The sequence below is a fragment of the Alosa sapidissima genome, chromosome 4 (assembly GCF_018492685.1).
Source record: "Alosa sapidissima isolate fAloSap1 chromosome 4, fAloSap1.pri, whole genome shotgun sequence".
Classification (NCBI taxonomy): domain Eukaryota; kingdom Metazoa; phylum Chordata; class Actinopteri; order Clupeiformes; family Clupeidae; genus Alosa; species Alosa sapidissima.
The window spans coordinates 9130518-9147459 of NC_055960.1; the positions used below are offsets into that span (position 1 = coordinate 9130518).

Below are 16942 nucleotides of genomic sequence, written 5' to 3' on the forward strand. Positions count from 1 at the left end.
CACAGAGATAAGCGATAAGAAACAGGCTCTTTGTCGGACATGTGTTCTTTTTAACAGAAACTGACTCGCTTTTTTGTTCGTACATTGTCTCTGGCAAATGTTTTTTTTTTTAAATCAGTGTTTGATAAATGTATTATTCATCCAAGGTCCATTGAAGGATATGTACTGCAAACAAGACTGTGTGTAGAGCCTAGGCAGATAAAGTCGAGTCACTGCTTGTTGAACATATCCCCAATAGTGGTCATGTAAAGTTCAGGCTCCCGCTTGCTTATAAATGGCAATTATAGATGACTTTGACATGTGCAGACGTGCGTAATGAGTTGCCGTTTTCACAGATTCGGTGTCTTCTGCTCGGAGAGAGATTAACAGGCTTCTGATGAATTCATTAGCATAATTAAACCGGATCTGCCCCATAACTCCCTGGCTTTCAGGGGCGGAGTGGAGAGGGGTGGGAGGAGGAAGCGCAAGTGCGAGCAGAGAGATGATTTAACCATTGATTCCCTGCGAAGGATTACTGGTGGCCAGCATATAGGCAGAGCCCCACGCCCCTGGCTTATTTTAGCTGGGGAACTGGCCTCTGGTGTGGCCGTCTATGCGCCTCGGCTTTCTCATGGCCCCTGGAGGCCTCTTCCAGATCTCCGTGCCTTCATGCGCAATTGGAGCCCAGCTGAAGCATGCTCACAGCAGCCATGGCCCTGGAAAGCCTGACGGGATCTGGCACCCCAGCATTGTCTCTAACCTGGATTACGCCTCAGTTGAGTCTGGGACTGTGCGTGTGTGTGTGTGTGTGTGTGTGTGTGTGTGTGTGTGTGTGTGTGGGAGTGCATGCATGTGTGTGAGTGGTGTCGGTGTGTGTGTGTGTGTGTGTGTGTGTGTGTGTGTGCGTGTGCATGCGACTCAACTGAGCAGCAGTTCAAAAAGAATCCCCAAGGATAAGACACAATGTGAGGGAAAGTGTGAAGAAAGAAAGAGAGGAGTATGAATATTTCCGAAGCCTGCGGTTTTCTGAGAAGATGTTTCTTTGCAGGAAATTCTGTGTGAAATAAAACTATTTATCTTTTACTTCTTTTTTTTCTTCAAATAAATCATGCATTTATGTGTAAATATATGATGCTCTTGCATCAGCCCACTTGAGAAATTGAATCCTGGAAAAACAGAAATTAAAGATTTTAATGACTGGTGATTTCTGACCCTGTTAGTTTTAAGATAAACAAATAAAGAGCAATGCATTGATACTGATAGAGAGGGAGAGAGATGGAGAGAGAGAGTTGGAGAGAGAGAGATGGATAGAGAGGGGGGGGGGTGGAATGAGAAAATGAGAGAAGCACTGTTTCCAGCAGTAGACTCTTTATTAGGCCTATTTGTTTCTTGCACTTGCACTAATGTTCACCTCCATGCGCAGTGTGCTTTATCTGAAACAGTATTTGCCCACACTGTGTGACTGTGTTGCCGCTCTAGCCTAGCGTTTGGGCTCTCATAATCAGGGAATAATTAGGATCGTCTTACCAATTAGAGGATGTGTTTGCACAGTTGCTTCTGGTGTGGCAACAATGGGGGGTGGGTGATATTTGTGGGGGGGGGGGGTGACAGATCCTGGAGGACAGGCCACTGGATGATTTGTTGAAGTTGTCTGTGTCCATTCTCCTTCCTGTCTAGCTCCGTCACCAGAGTCCTTCTGTGTCGGGGTGTGAGTGGGTTTGGGGCTTGTGCAATGTCTCACTGGAGCCTCAATGCCGTGGGTCTCAGCATGGCAGGGGCTGATGTCTACCAGCATTCATAGCTCTGTGCTCGGCTCACAAGGCCAGAGAATCAACACTTTTGTTTTCGCTGTGTCCCTGGCTTAGCCTCATTAGTTTCTGCTCCCCGAGAATGTTTCCTAGCAAGCTGCAATTAGCCAAAATCAAAAAGCCACGTTGCTCCATCGTCAACCTGTGGTCATGGCTGTGTTTTGTGCATTTCCTTTTTACAGTCTATTGCAGGGGATCTGATGATTCGAAACATCCAGTTGAACCACGGCGGCAAGTACGTCTGCCTTATTGATACTGACGTGGAGCATATGTCAGCGGATGCCATACTGATCGTTAAAGGTAAGAAATTCATCTTTATCAAGCCTTGAGCCAGTTAGCTTTTTTTTTACCCACAATCCATTTCAGTTCCACCATTTATTTGTTGGGAAAAGTGTTGTCCTGCTGCTGCACACCCAGTGGTATTGAATGGAATGCTTATAGGATTGGATTCCAGCTATCTCATGGTTCCGTAATAGAGGCACATAGTAGAAGGTTCATATTATGATTCCATTAATTATTAATAGCCTCCATCAGCCTGTGAAATGAAATATGAAGTGAATTTCTAAAATTGCCTGTACAACCGCAGAGGCAATTACACATACAGGCAGATGTAGCCCAATGTGTGGACATGGCATGTACAGATCTAATCATCTCTGTATAAACAAAGTATGTATGTGTGTCTGGTGGTATGTGTATGTATGTGTGTACAGGTGTCTGGTGACCCACATAAACCCTATATGACAGATGGACTTGGCAACTCGCGTGTAATTAATCACATAATGTAGCCTAGTCGTGCAAACAGTATTCCAAGAAAAAAACAAAATATTTTTTTGAAGACCAATGATGGGCCGGCGCATGAGCAGCAGATGCTGATTGGTGGTGACAGCGGCAGCGGTTGCGGTGTGTGGCGGTTGATCTACATTGGTATTCCTGGGCTGCGGCCGTCATCATGTGTGTCCCAGGTGCTTTGGAGAGAAGCTGTTTATCACACAGAACAGCTCTAATTGGCTCATTTACACACTGCACACTGAACGCAGGCACACACGTGCGTGTGGCCCCACAGAAATGTATATGAGCAGAGCAGAGCCGAGCAGAGCAGAGGAGAGCAGAGGAGAGGAGAGGAGAGGAGAGGAGCGGCCGAGAGATGTGGAGCTGAGAGATGCAGGCGCAGGAAAACAAAACATGGAGGCATTCTCAGAACCTGAGACGTGGAGGCATAGCGCAGGATGGGGGAGGTGCACCTGCCGTTATTCACAGAGAAGCCATCGCATCGCGGGGGGGAGGGGGGGGAGGGGGGGGAGGGGAGGGGTTCCACTCCGTAACCTTTGATGAACCTGCCGTGCACTGTTTGCATTCATGTGACCCTCCCTCACCCTGCAAGCCAGCAGTGCAGCGAGCTGAATCAGGAGAGAAACACTGCTTCACTAACTGCAGGTGCTGCGCTTAGACTGTGTGTGTGTGTGTGTGTGTGTGTGTGTGTGTGTGTGTGTGTGTGTGTCTGTGTCTGTGTGTCTTTGTGTGTGTGTGTGTGTGTGTGTGTGTAATGTATATTGTGTGTCTGTGTGTGTAATGTATATACTCTGTGTGTGTGTTTGAGAGAGAGAGAGAGAGATTGTGTGTGGTTGCTGTGTGTGTGACAGTACGTTCATATGTGTGTGTGTGTGTGTGTGTGTGTGTGTGTGTGTGTGTGTGTGTGTGTGTGTGTGTGTGTGTGTGTGTGTGTGTGTGTGTGTGTTGTGGAGTGGGTGGATGCTGTGGTGGTCGGAGGCTTTGATAACCAGGCTCCTGTATCTGTGTGCTTGCCAGGCCCCCCTGGGCCCCCTGAGATGGTGCTGGTGGAGGAGATCACAGACAGCACGGCGCAGCTCTCCTGGACACCCGGCCGGGACAACGGCAGCCCCATCACAGGCTACGTGGTCCAGGCCCGCACCCCCTTCACCGTGGGCTGGCAGGCAGTGGACACAGGTAACATGGGCTGCCAACCACAGGACTGCCCCAAGGCAGGGAGGGAAATAGATATGACAGATTTATGCTGAAACTGACCTGACATTGCAGGAATATTTGAAGTAAACTATAGTTTAAGTTAGATTGTAATTAAATGAAATTTGTAATAATAATGTAGTACTACAATCCATTTTGTTTTGTTACAACCCATTTTGTGCTTGTGTGTATGCACCTGTGTGTGTGTGTGTGTGTGTGTGTGTGTGTGTGTGTGTGTGTGTGTCTACTAGTCCCAGAAGTCATCAATGGAAACACACTGACTGCCACAGTGGTGGGCCTGAACGCCTGGGTGGAGTATGAGTTTCGAGTGGTGGCCAGTAATAGCGTTGGGATGGGAGAGCCCAGTCCACCGTCCCTAAAGACACGGACCGAGGATGCTAGTGAGTGTCTCTTAACACACACACACACACTCACTTACACACACACACACACACACACACAAACACACACACCAAAAAGTACACTCACTCATGCTCGGATGACTACACACACCCCTGACATTCACCACTTTTTGAAGCGGTTGCTGATTTGACAGATTAAATATGATGGATCATTTAGTTTGGAGAGGCAAATGCACACATGCGGATGCACACGAGTGCTCCACAAATCTGTAGCGGCGGCGTCTTGCATCGCACAAAGAGCTGTCAAGCAAAATGGTGTGCATGGATATTATGCTTAACAGAGAGTAGCTTATTTATTCATTGTGACATTTGGCATTTTTGAAAGACAACATTCTCTTTAATAAATAATAAATAAATAAAATGGACTGCCGATGAGTTCTGTGAAGAGGGAGATTGGGTGAGTGAGTAACTGAGATAGGATGAGGGGGGTCGGGGGGGGCTTTTAAACATAAAATGAATTTATAAAGCTGTGTCAGGGAGGGGGAATATATTGGCCAGTGGTTTAGCCTGTTTAAGTGAATGGCGCTGTAATTGAGCTCTTGTGGATTTTTTTCTCCCCCTCTCTCCACCCTGCAGTCCCGGATACAGCTCCCACTGATGTCGGAGGCGGGGGCGGCACAAAATCGGAATTAGTTATAACATGGGAGGTAAGTCATTTGTCAGCTTTTTACTGTTCGTGCCACAGCCCGATAATGGCTTTGCTTAATTGTCCAGAATCGAATGAAGCAATTTTATGATCTCTAGTAGAGTGAAAACCCCCATCCCCCAGCCCCCCCCCCCCCCCCCACCCACCCACACACATCCCACACCGCCTTTCTCTGTGCCATGGCCTCGAGGCTTCCTATTCACCCCTCTTAGCAGCAGGTGGGGGGTACTAAGCTGACGTCATGAATGTGGCCAAGGCACTGAGGGCCATGTATACAGACGACCTCACTCTTTTCTCCGTAGTGTCATTATTTGCTTATTTGTTTGTTTTTTAAATGAAAACCTCAGTGAGGTTATTGAAGGCAATAAAGAGCCACTCTCTGGAGATGGTTATTAGAGAGTGTGTTTATTTATCGCCCGTGGATGTGTTTTAAATTGCATTCGGGGGATAGTGGTCTGCATTCTTGCTTCAGACTCGTACATTTTTTCTCTCCTTAAATGGCGCCCTTAGTCTGTCCGTGTTTGTCTTTGAATTCATCTCCTCGTTGCTTGGCCAGGCCATGTTTGTCTTCCCCCACTGACCCAAAGTAGCCTAGATTGTTTAGCCGTGGAGCCGTTTCCTGCATTTGAGCAACATCTGGCAGGCGCGCGGCAGGTTGTGCGTGGCCAGTATTAATTCCAAAATGAATATAAAGTGGGCTTTAAAGGAGAGCAGATAGGGCTGAGTGATCAAGGCCAGTCTCCCCCCCCCCCCCCCTGCTCTGCTCCCTGGTGGTACTGAGCCGCCTGCATATGTCTCCAGTCACACACGCCAGCCTATTTCCCAGGTCCCCAGAGAGAGGACACTTTGGATGCTATCGGAGCCTATAGGGGCTTTGATGATGGCTGTTCAGTCTCGGTGGAGTGTCTTTTTTCTTTCTTCTTTTTTTCCTCTTCCATCTTTTTGGCCAGCACGTCTCTCTCTCTCTCTCTCACTCGCTCTCTTTTTCTCTCTTTCTGATACTGTGTCCTGTCTTTCTCTTTCTCTGTCCTTTCTCTTTCTCTGTGTGTGTGTGTGTTGTGTGTGTGTGTCGGTGGATGCGGGCAGTCTGTGTCTCTGTCTCTATGTGTTTTAATATCACTATAGTTTTGTGCTTCACTCTCAGCCTGTGCCCGAGGAACTCCAAAATGGCGAGGGCTTCGGTTACATCATCGCCCTGCGGCCGGCCGGATCCGTCACCTGGACGCGCGCTGTCGTCTCCACGCCGGGCCTGGCCAAGTACGTCCTGCGCAACGACACCATCCCGCCGTTTGCGCCGTTCGACGTGAAGGTGGGCGCCTTCAACAAGCGCGGGAAGGGCCCTTCAGCTCTGTGGCCACTGTGTTCTCAGCTGAGGAAGGTGAGGAGGAGAATGAAAAAGCAGCCTGTAGGAAACCTGTCTGATCTCTTCATACATCTCCCACAGAAGCACACACACATACACACACACACACACACACACACACACACTCGCATGGAAACACTCACATGCACACCGACAGACACACACTCAGGCGTGACCTTGAATAATAATGATAAAGTAAGTTGGTTCAGGCAGTTTTCTACCCCCCCCCCCCCTTCCTTTCCTTAGCTATGAATGTCAACCTGATATTAGTTATTGCAGTGGTAGCTTACAGGAAATCCTGCCAGGCACTTACAGCACTATAAGTGAGCTATGATGTTAATTGAATTTGCGGTGCAGATTCTCCTTCTGTCTTGTCACTCACAGATCCCATTAAACTCAGGGAGGAGATAGGGGCGTGGGGAGGTGTGTGTGTGTGTGTGTGTGTGTGTGTGTGTGTATGTGTTGGGGGGGGGGGGGGGGCTGTTGATGGAATTTGATGGAATGGGAACCCCCCCCCCCCACCTCCTCTGTGTGTGTTTGTGTTTTGCTGCAGTGCCGAGCCTGGCTCCAGTGAGAACCAGGGGCCGGAGTGTGTCGGCATCTGACATTGAAGTGGTTTGGGAACCGCTGCGCTCCATCCCTGAGAGGGTGCTGGGTTACGAGGTACGGCCCTGAGCTCTTTCTCTCTCTCTCTCTCTCTCTCTCTCTCTCTCTCTCTCTTCCTCCTCCTCCATCTCCATGTCCAGCTGTCCTTTGTGGCCGAGTACACATCCCTCCTTTCATATTTGTGTTGGGGTCCGGCACGAATCGTGTGCTTAATTGGCCGTTGTGTGTTTGGCTACGCCGGCCTGTTGTCCTGGTGCTCTCAAAGTGTCACCGGGAGCATTCGTGTGAGGCAGGCGGCGCTTCCATTTAGCCGCTGTCAGTTTCAGATGGCCCCTACCAGCCTCACCACCCCCCCCCCCCACACACACACACACACACCCAACACCCCCACCACCACCTCTCTGTTCTCCTCCTCTGAAAGCATCCCTTTTTAAAGATGCAAAAAACAGCCGCGCAGCGTCTTCTTCACCCAGCGCCCCCTTCCTTCTCTCTGCCCAAGGCACAGAAAAAAGCCACGGTTGCCATGGTGCTGGGTATATTGTGCAAGAGAAGAAGACCATCATGTCACTGAAGAGCGTTTTTTTTTTTAAAAGGTCTGAAGAAAAAAGGGGGAAAAAAGTCAGTCTTTGTGAATGCATATCTGGCTGCAGATGGTTCAGTGGTCAGAATCCAAAATGTTCCAGTCATTCACTGATGGATTGTTGCTCTGATTTTTTATTCAGTGATTGATTGGTGCATAGATTCATCCTCACACATCCTTAGACTTAGCTGTTGGTTTTGTAAATGTAATCTAAACCCAATGCAGCAGCTAAGCAAATTGGGGCCCATGGGTACAGTGTATATTTTCCTCTCTAATTATTTATTGACTTAACGCCATATACAAACATTAATACCGCATGCGTCCTAGGGCGGATATTGGATTTTTACCCTCATTAAACATCTCTTAGCCCACAGATAGATTGTGTTAATTGAAAATTAGCATTGTGAAATTCTATTAAACATACATAATTGGGATAATGTAATTAGTTAGCAATTAGTGAGGTTTGTCATTGTCAGGGTCATTAGCGTGTGCAAGGGGAATCAGCTGGGACGATGCTCCACTGTAATACAGCAAATGTCAATGACACATGCACCTCGTCATAACTGCCTTGCTGCAATGTCCATGACGGAGTGTTTTTAATCCACAAGGATTTATCTGAAATCTGAAATTTTGGGATTTTTACAAATATGGTAAACAAATGGGTCTTTTATATAAGCGGTTTTTCTGAAAGTGCTAATGGAATCATCTACTGAATGGACACAGAGAAAGTGTCCTTGCAATAGCTGCTGTTAAAAGGAAGTGGCAAAGTGTATTTCACATCACACCTGAGTCTGTCTTTAGATGAGGTAGAATTTTTATTGGGTCCTCTAGCACTTTGGCAAGCATGGCTTCAACTCAATTCCCGTCAATGTATCGGTGCAAACACCAACAACAAAAACAAACAACAACAAAAAAACCTAAATAGAAAACCTGACGTTCTCATTCCCTGCGGCCATCAGGTGGTGTACTGGGAGGATGACACCAAACCAGACACAGTGGGCAAGGTGAGGATATCCGCCAACTACACAGCGGTGAACATCAGCGGCCTGCGGGGAAGCACCCAGTACTACCTGGCGGTCAGCGCCTTCAACACGGCCGGCACCGGATCCCAGTCCCAGCCCATCAACGCCACCACCAAGAAACCCCGTGAGTATCTCCGGCACCTGCCAAAACATGCACCACACTCTGACCAGCTATCTCTGGAGAGCCACTACAGGATAGCTTCAGGATAGTACGTCTCAGAGTACACATGAGGTGAAGATGTTGATGGAGTCTGTATTGTTTGTCCTCTAAGAGTGCGTAAAATACAGAGGCCAATCAGAAACAAGATCAAGGCCCATGGTGGAGTAGATTTTCCCTTACTTTGCAGTGCATGTACAATGTCCTTAGTTTGACTAATGTCAAATACATTACTCTCCCCTCCCACTTTATTGTCTTCCTCTTATCTCTGTGGCTGCCCTTTCACTCTCTCCCTCTTCTGTATCCCTCTGTTATTCTCTCTCTCCTTGTCTTTCTGCATCTCTCCCTATCTCTCTCTCTCTCTTTTGTATGCCTCTGTTATTCTCTCTTTCTCTGTCTTTCTGCATCTCTCCCTATCTCTCTCTCTCCCTACATATCTCTCTCTCTCTCTCTCTCCCTACATCTCTCTCTTTCTCTCTCTCTCCCTACATATCTCTCTCTCTCTCTCTCTCTCTCTCTCTCTCTCTCTCTCTCTCTCTCTCTCTCTCTCTCTCTCTCTCTCTCTCTCCTCTCTCTCCTCTCTCTCTCTCTCTCTCTCTCTCTCTCTCTCTCTCTCTCTCTCTCTGACTCAGCCCCTGGACAGCCTCCACTGAATGTAAAGTGGACTCTTATTGGCTCTCAGCTCACCCTGCATTGGGACCCAGTTACAGCCCTGGAGACCGAGTCCGAGGTCACAGGATACCTTGTGAGTCCAAAGCTATTCTGTGTGTGTGTGTGTGTGTATGGTGTGTGTGTGTGGTTTTAGGTCCATGCATGGAGAGATGCAGAATATTTGCCATATACTATTTTTACTGTCCAATCGTAGCTATCATTACAGTGATGGAGTGTGGGGTAGCCAGTGGTTATTCCGTGGGGATATTTGCAGAGGTAGTAGACTCAGTGCCGCCGCTGTTGGTCATAACACCCAGGAGTCACGGTGCTTAATGTGTGGAATTAATGCTTTTGCACAGCGGGGGAGATCTCTTAAGGCCTAGAGGGGAGAGACAGTCACAGCCCGATGCAGCAGTCGGAGGGCACCGTGTGTCCTACTCCCCCCTACCTGACGCGAATCCAACTGAATGTGTTATCTCTACCAAATCAATCACTTGGGGGAGGGTTAATGATTTTTTATTTGTGTATTTATGTGTTTGTTTGTTTTTTTATGTCGCCCAGGTTTTGTGCCGCAGACACCGCCACAACGATGTTAACGCCATCACCACTGACCAGACCACGGCCGAAATAACCCTGTCAGCCAACGACAACTACGTCATCGAGATACGGTCGCTGAGTGAAGGGGGAGTGGGTGTGGGGAGCGAGCCAATCCACATCCACAAACTGAGTAAGCTTCCTGAACTTCAAGCATCCTCACCTTTCCTCCACCCACCCTAACCCAAACCCCCAGCCCCTACCCCAACTCCTATCCTATGCCCCCGTGTCCCACAGTGATAAGCCTTTAATGATGATTCAATCATCCAAATAGCACATTTATTCTGGCCTCGTTGCCTCCCTTTCCATCCATGTGTAATATACTTCGTGCCCATGCAAGAGACCCGACCTTTTTAGAAATTCACGTGCGGTGCAATCCATCTCTGTCAACGGGTTATTATTCCTTGTTGACTGTGGAGCGCCGTGGCATACTGAGCAGCAGCAGACAGTGCCTTCCTCTCAGCCTGGTGAAAATGAAATGCCCTTTTTTCCCTATCGTCGTTAGCTTTTTTCATGCTCTTTTTTCTGTGCTGTGAAGAGATCCAGCTTTCGCATGTGATGTAAGCCTTATCATCTCTGAATCCTTTAATAGCCTTTTCTGTTCAGAGATGCATTAATAATGCAGATGTAGTGAGCGCTGGTGAATCCAGCATTGTGCATTGATTTACTGTCTGCTGTCAGCAAACCCATCCTGTGGAGCTTTCCTACCTGTCCTTTCTCAAGAAAAGGGCCTGAGTCTGTGTTCTGAACATTTGTGTCCCTATGTCCTTAAAGCGATGGTTCGGAGTAATTTCATCCTAGGGTCCTTTGCACCATGACCCTGAGCCAAACACCCTCCCAGAACCTTTTTTCCCTTTGGTCGAACTCTGGTCGAGTTGCGCTGTCAGAAACTAATGACTTTCTGCAGTCGTAATGGAACCAACTTTTATCTCATAAATTACCCCACTAATAATGCCCTGAATGGTACGAAACTTCTGCAGTAGTACAACTATGACCTTTAGTCCAATAACGAGGCATTAGAAATTTTGTAAGTGCACCAGGAGTTTATTTAAATAAGACTTGCCTGATTATCTGCTACTATACAGCTGTGTCAACGTTTCTTCCGTGATTTGGGAAAAGCCCGTAAAAGTCCTGGCAGGAAGCATGCATAAGGATGTAGATCCAGGAATGCACTAATATTTTGTTTGTAGTCCAGTTTGCAACAATTATTAGTTAACACTAAGCTGTAAACACTTCGGAAAAAAATATTAAAAACTGGATATACCAAAAAACGTTGATGTAATCGCTTCCTGCCAGGGCTTTTCCCAAATCACGGAAGAAACGTCGATGCAGCGGTATAGTAGCAGATAATCAGGCAAGTCTTATTTAAATAAACTCCTGGTGCACTTACAAACTTTCTAATGCCTCGTTATTGGACTAAAGGTCATAGTTGTACTACTGCAGAAGTTTCGTACCAGAAGTTTTGTACAGAAGACCTGTGTCTCTGTGTACTAAAGAGTTGTGCCTGTGCAGAAACTACTAAAGGCCTGTGTCTCTGTGTTCTAAAGAGTTATGCCTGTATGTACTAAAGGCCTGTGTCTCTGTGTACTAAAGAGCTGTGAGTGTATACTAAAGAGCTGTGTCTGTGTGTACTAAAGAGCTGTGTCTGTGTGTACTAAAGAGCTGCCTGTGTGTACTAAAGAGCTGTGTGTGTACTAAAGAGCTGTGTCTGTGTGTGTACTAAAGAGCTGTGTCTGTGTGTACTAAAGAGCTGTCTGTGTGTGTACTAAAGAGCTGTCTGTGTGTACTAAAGAGCTGTGTATCTGTGTACTAAACAGTTGTGTCTGTAAGTACTAAAGGTCTGTCTCTGTGTAATAGAGACCTGTGTATCTGTGTACAAAAGACCTGTGTCTCTGTGTACTAAAGAGTTGTGCCTGTGCAGAAACTACTAAAGGCCTGTGTCTCTGTGTTCTAAAGAGTTATGCCTGTATGTACTAAATGCCTGTGTCTCTGTGTGCTAAAGAGCTGTGAGTGTATACTAAAGAGCTGTGTCTGTGTGTACTAAAGAGCTGTGTGTGTGTGTACTAAAGAGCTGTGTCTGTGTGTACTAAAGAGCTGTGTCTGTGTATGTACTAAAGAGCTGTGTCTGTGTGTACTAAACAGCTGTCTGTGTGTGTACTAAAGAGCTGTCTGTGTGTACTAAAGAGCTGTGTGTGTGTGTACTAAAGGCCTGTGTCTGTGTACTAAAGAGCTGTGTCTCTGTGTCATCCTGTGTGTCTGTTTCAGGCATGGGTGCGAGGGGCTCGGGAGCAGCTCGGCGTGGCAGTGTGGCCCTCTCCCCTCTCCTCCTTGTGACGCTGTGCTTGGCACTCTCCACTGCCTCCTGAGGACTGACGCCTCCCCACCGCCACCACTACTCCTCCTCCTTCCTCTGCCTCTTCACCCTTTCTCTCGTCTCTATCCCTCCATCTCCCTCTGGCTCCTTTCATGTCAACTCCCACCATCGCTCTCTCTCCTTTCCGCACACCCACCCCTCCTCCTCTTCTTCTCTCTCCCTCTATCCCCTTCCTGATACTTGTCTTTCTTTCCTGCTGGTGTATCGCTTCCTCCACCCTCATCATCTCATCTTTGTGGTGCGATTATCCGCGTCTGCCTGCCTGTATGCATATTCATGCAAATCACATGGGCGTACATGAAGACACTAGGCACTAGACACAGGTGTGGCGTGTCTCGGCCATGCATAATTAATGACAATGGGGAAAGGTTAATGAACTGGTATGCATAATATTTAACGGCGTGTCAACATCAGATATGTCACCCATCTAAAAGAGAGAAAAAAACACAAACCTCTCAAGACATTTCACTTACAACTAATTACGCTTCAACAGAGAAGTGCTGATGTCTACATTGTCTTCGCCTCTGATCCTTGGAACAAACTAATGCCTTAAAACATTTACATACCAAAGTAGATAACATATAAGGATTTGCATTTCTCTTGTTAGTGTCTCCTTCGTGCTGTGTACATTCAGCTGCCACAAATAAGATATTTTTGATCAATTCAACTTCCCACTTGAAAGGGATGTTGCTTGCAGAAATTCCCTTTTAGTAGGCTCCCTCATCAACAGTCATGTATTTAGTGAGAAGAGATGGCTTTGGTGGGCTAAATATTACATTTACCCATAATTATAGGATGCCGTGTTAAGAATAACACTTTTCAGTTAGGTGACATGCTTTTATCTAGCTTCCTGAAGTGGGTGAGCGGCCAAGTAGGTGGACAGATTGACAGTCTTTATGGTTACAATGATCAAGTGGCATTAGATTAGTTAAAATGATTTAGTGGGGGGAAAAGAGACTATGCCGTGTGTGTGTGTGTGCATGTGTGTGTGCATGTGTTTCATGTCACAGGAAACGAAAAATAAAAACAAGACCTGTGCCTAACATCCTTATTGGCTAATAGACAGCGGTAGAAATAGAGAGCAAAATTCCAGCATGCCGTTTAGAGAGCAACCAGGTCTTGTCTAGCCTGACCCTCTCCACCTCCTGTGCGATGGGACCCACTTGCTGTATTAGTTTTAATTATTCATACTTAGCGCTCTGTGCATGCTGCACAGTTGCTGTGATTGATACTATTTGGGAACAAATCTCTCATCAGGCATGAAGAAAAGGGTACGCCGAGGCGAGATGTCTGGAGAAACGGTGTGTGGTGTTGAACACTCTCTCGTGTGGCCTTGAAAGACCAGTCCAATGGGCTTCGATGGAGCCCTACGCAGAGGGTAGAGTTTGCGTAGAGTTAGTGCCTTCGCAGGGGACTTTTTTTTTTTTTTTTTTTTTGGTCATGATTTATTTGTGAGGGCAAAACATTATCAAATTCTGCCAGACTGCAGTTTTTCAGTGTACGTTTCTGTAAACTGGCGTACAACACGTGCACAAAGGAGTTTTTGCGAGGGACTAAGTGGCTCGATACGAGACTGGAATGAAAATGGGCTCGTCATTAAAGTTGCATGACTCTAATGGCATACCTGACAAATGCAACAGAGGTGAAAGCTTTACAGTGGCAAAAAGGGAGATTAGAGAGGTGAAGTCTTACTCTCACATTCTGCATATCGACTGTCCTTAGTGCCCCATCATAATAAATGTATGGCCTGGTATTCTACATAATGTAGAGGTCATTAGGCCTTGTAACCCATGAAAGCAGCTTTCTACAGGAGACCTTTTCCCCTGAAGCTTACATTACTGTATGCTCATCCTATCCTTGGGCCTTGCAGAACATGTTTGGTGTGTGCTGAGCTTTAAGTCTAACTGATGGAGCTTCTCTCTTGTTTTTTCATGCGATGCGTGTGTGTGTGTGTGTGTGTGTGTGTGTGTGTGTGTGTGTGTGTTGATGGAGTTGCAAAAGCTTCTGTGTGGTGCACGTGGTCAACTGAGTGGCTTGCTTTGCTGTGAGGAATTGTGCCTTTCACTGATCCCAGGACTCTTTGGTCTGACTGTGCTTTGGTGGCCTAACAGGCTACAACTCTCTTGCATTTGAAATTGTTCCTTTCCCCAACCCCCTCTCTCTCTCTCTCTCTCCCTCCCTCTCTCTCTCACACACACACACACACACACAGGCACACACACACACACGCACACACATAAGCTGAATCAAATCAAAGTTGATTCAGAAGTTGAATGAATCAAAAGCACAAGGAAGTCAACCAAGGTGACGCAACGCATCCCTGCCAAGCTAGTTGGACAGGTGTGCAGGGACCTGAAGGCGCATCTACACTGCACTATGCTCATAGTCCCCCCACCACTCCCACCACTATCCCTGCCCTATCCGCCCAGCTTGGCGTGTCCTGGGCTTTCAGGAAGGCCAGGCAGTGTTGATTAGGCTGCAGCGGCCGAGTCAATGAGATATTGATTTTCTGCTTCCATTATTGCTGCTGTCACAATGCAGACAGTTGAGTGACTGATGCCAATGTTCCTGTTGCACGTCTCAGCGCCAGATTATGGTTTGCCCTCTCTCTCTATCTCTATCTCTCTCTCTCATTATCTTGTCCTTTTTCATTCACCACCTTTTCGCAGCGCTTTTGTGCTTTACTTTTTATTATTATTTTGAAAGTCCAAGCCCCCTATGACCTTGGTTTAGCAGAAATGCGGGACTATTTTTCTTATTTATTTTAGGGTATCCTCGAATGAATTTCAAGTAGTGGCAAACGTTTTTGGTTTGTTTCTAACATATTTTTTTAAAGAGTGATGCAGTGCTGTTAAGAGAGCAAATAAGAGTTCAGTAAGAACAAACAGTAGGACGTGTTAAGGCCTGTGTCCACCAATCATGTGTTTTGCGCCGACAGCGGCTATTTTCTATACAAATCAAACTATGAAGTTCGGCGTTCACAGTGCTCAGCGCCCTTGGCGTAAATTGGCGCCATTGCTCAGAGTGCTGAAAGTTTAAATCTGTTCAACAGAACAGCGCTGGGCTCGTCAATGTCACTTCTTTATCGACGACCAATAAACACTTGACTGAAGCACTCTGAAAATGAGGTTGAGGGCGCCGGTGTCGGTGCAAAAAATGTGATTGGTGGACACAGGCCCAGACAGAGCCTCTCATAGGTTGCGGGCTGACCCCTCCTTTCCATTCATATCCTGTACAAAACATGCCATCAACCTGACTTCGCTTAACACGTCTGTGCTACAGTAACTGTTAGGTACTACCAATGCATTCCTCCCCTATGTGCTGTGGGTGTGACCTGATTTTTTGTGTTACTTATCTCAATGTAATTCGTAAAACGATGGGGTTTCATGTCGTACCTCCATCCTGATCTTGTTTTTAGTAATGTACTATTAGGTATTTGCTTAGTATGTTATCAGCGTTTTGAAAACAAAAAAAGAATAATCATTCATGAGACGCTGTTTTTTTTTCTGGACCATATTTAAAAATGACAAGATAATATTCTTTTTTTTCCCCAAATGTAAATAATTAATATCTATATATTTTTGATCTGGCCAGCATAGAGGACATACTGATGTTTTATACTACAACAACAGTTCTGTGATTTTAATACTTCAGTATTAATCAATGATCTCCATGAGATGAATTAACTATGACATTGTGTTTTCATATTGAAAAGTAATTGTTTTTGTCTTGTATACTAAACTTGTGCATGTGGAACATTGTTTGGTGCGTATGTGTTGAGTTTTATAAATCAGTAACTTAATAAAATTGTTAAAAGCAGCCCAAATGTTTATACTGTCATGACTTATTATTGATTATTGACCATGATTCTTTGCTTTTGGTCCAAATCTTTGCTTTTGGTCCAAAATGGGAAAAGAAGCATGATCAAGCCTTCTTTGAGTCTGGCGGTTTTTAGGGCCCAACTATTTTTGCGATTACATAATGTATCTCACACAGATTTTACAGGGGAAATGGCAGCCTTATCCGGCTGAAGGATTTATGCTTTGCCACCCATTTCGGATTTAATCGTTTGCTGCTCCTTCACACTGAGCTTCCAGTTAGCATGGGCATTGTAAATCAATTTGACGACTGGGCATAATTTCGGTGGGGTGGGGGTGATAGAATTACAGATATGTAAGTGCTGCATAATCCACTTTATATTTATTTATTTATTTATTTATGTGCTCGAGTTAGGGTGGGGGGGGGGGGGGGGGGGGGGTTAACAGCTCCGGCTTAATTGGGTCCACAGCAGTTTCCTTATTGTAATTTGATGCAAGATTGCAAAGTTCAATAAGTCTCCGGGAAGCTCTGCTCTGGGGATTCACACATCAATGCTAAGTACAGCTTTTTTAGTGTCTGGGATCTAAGAGGGATTACTTTTTGCCATAACAGTTTGTAGAACAAAGTAGTGCGCCCGGGATGTAATCACTTGCACCCCGCCCGTTTAAGAAGTCAAGAGCGTTTGATAACACCACGCAGATGCAATTCAATCACAACTCACTTGCCTATGATGATTTAATTTAAAAAAAAAAAAAAAAAAAAACTCATGGAAATCAGCATGCACAATTCATCAGCCTTTCAAAATTCATTAGGATGCCAGAGTGTCTCGTCATTACTCTGCTGGTTAATAGCGAGCGTTGCCATTTCCCTGAGTGTCGTCGTGAAGTAATAGATGACCCTAATGAGAGACACGTTTGACCATGAAGCAGCAATAAATGACT

At 46.1% G+C, this 16942-nt stretch overlaps 1 protein-coding gene across 1 annotated transcript in view; it reads left to right on the plus strand.

The window, feature by feature from the left end:
- The window catches only part of cntn3b (contactin 3b), a 59383-nt gene extending 43389 nt beyond the window's left edge, over nucleotides 1-15994 (plus strand). Inside the window, 11 exon segments of the mRNA XM_042090248.1 lie at nucleotides 1970-2087; nucleotides 3594-3752; nucleotides 4019-4168; nucleotides 4766-4836; nucleotides 5980-6166; nucleotides 6169-6213; nucleotides 6752-6861; nucleotides 8344-8530; nucleotides 9196-9308; nucleotides 9776-9941; nucleotides 12074-15994. Coding sequence (XP_041946182.1) covers nucleotides 1970-2087; nucleotides 3594-3752; nucleotides 4019-4168; nucleotides 4766-4836; nucleotides 5980-6166; nucleotides 6169-6213; nucleotides 6752-6861; nucleotides 8344-8530; nucleotides 9196-9308; nucleotides 9776-9941; nucleotides 12074-12174 — 1407 coding nt within the window. The 3' untranslated portion in view covers nucleotides 12175-15994.
- The last annotated feature ends 948 nt before the right edge of the window (nucleotides 15995-16942 follow it).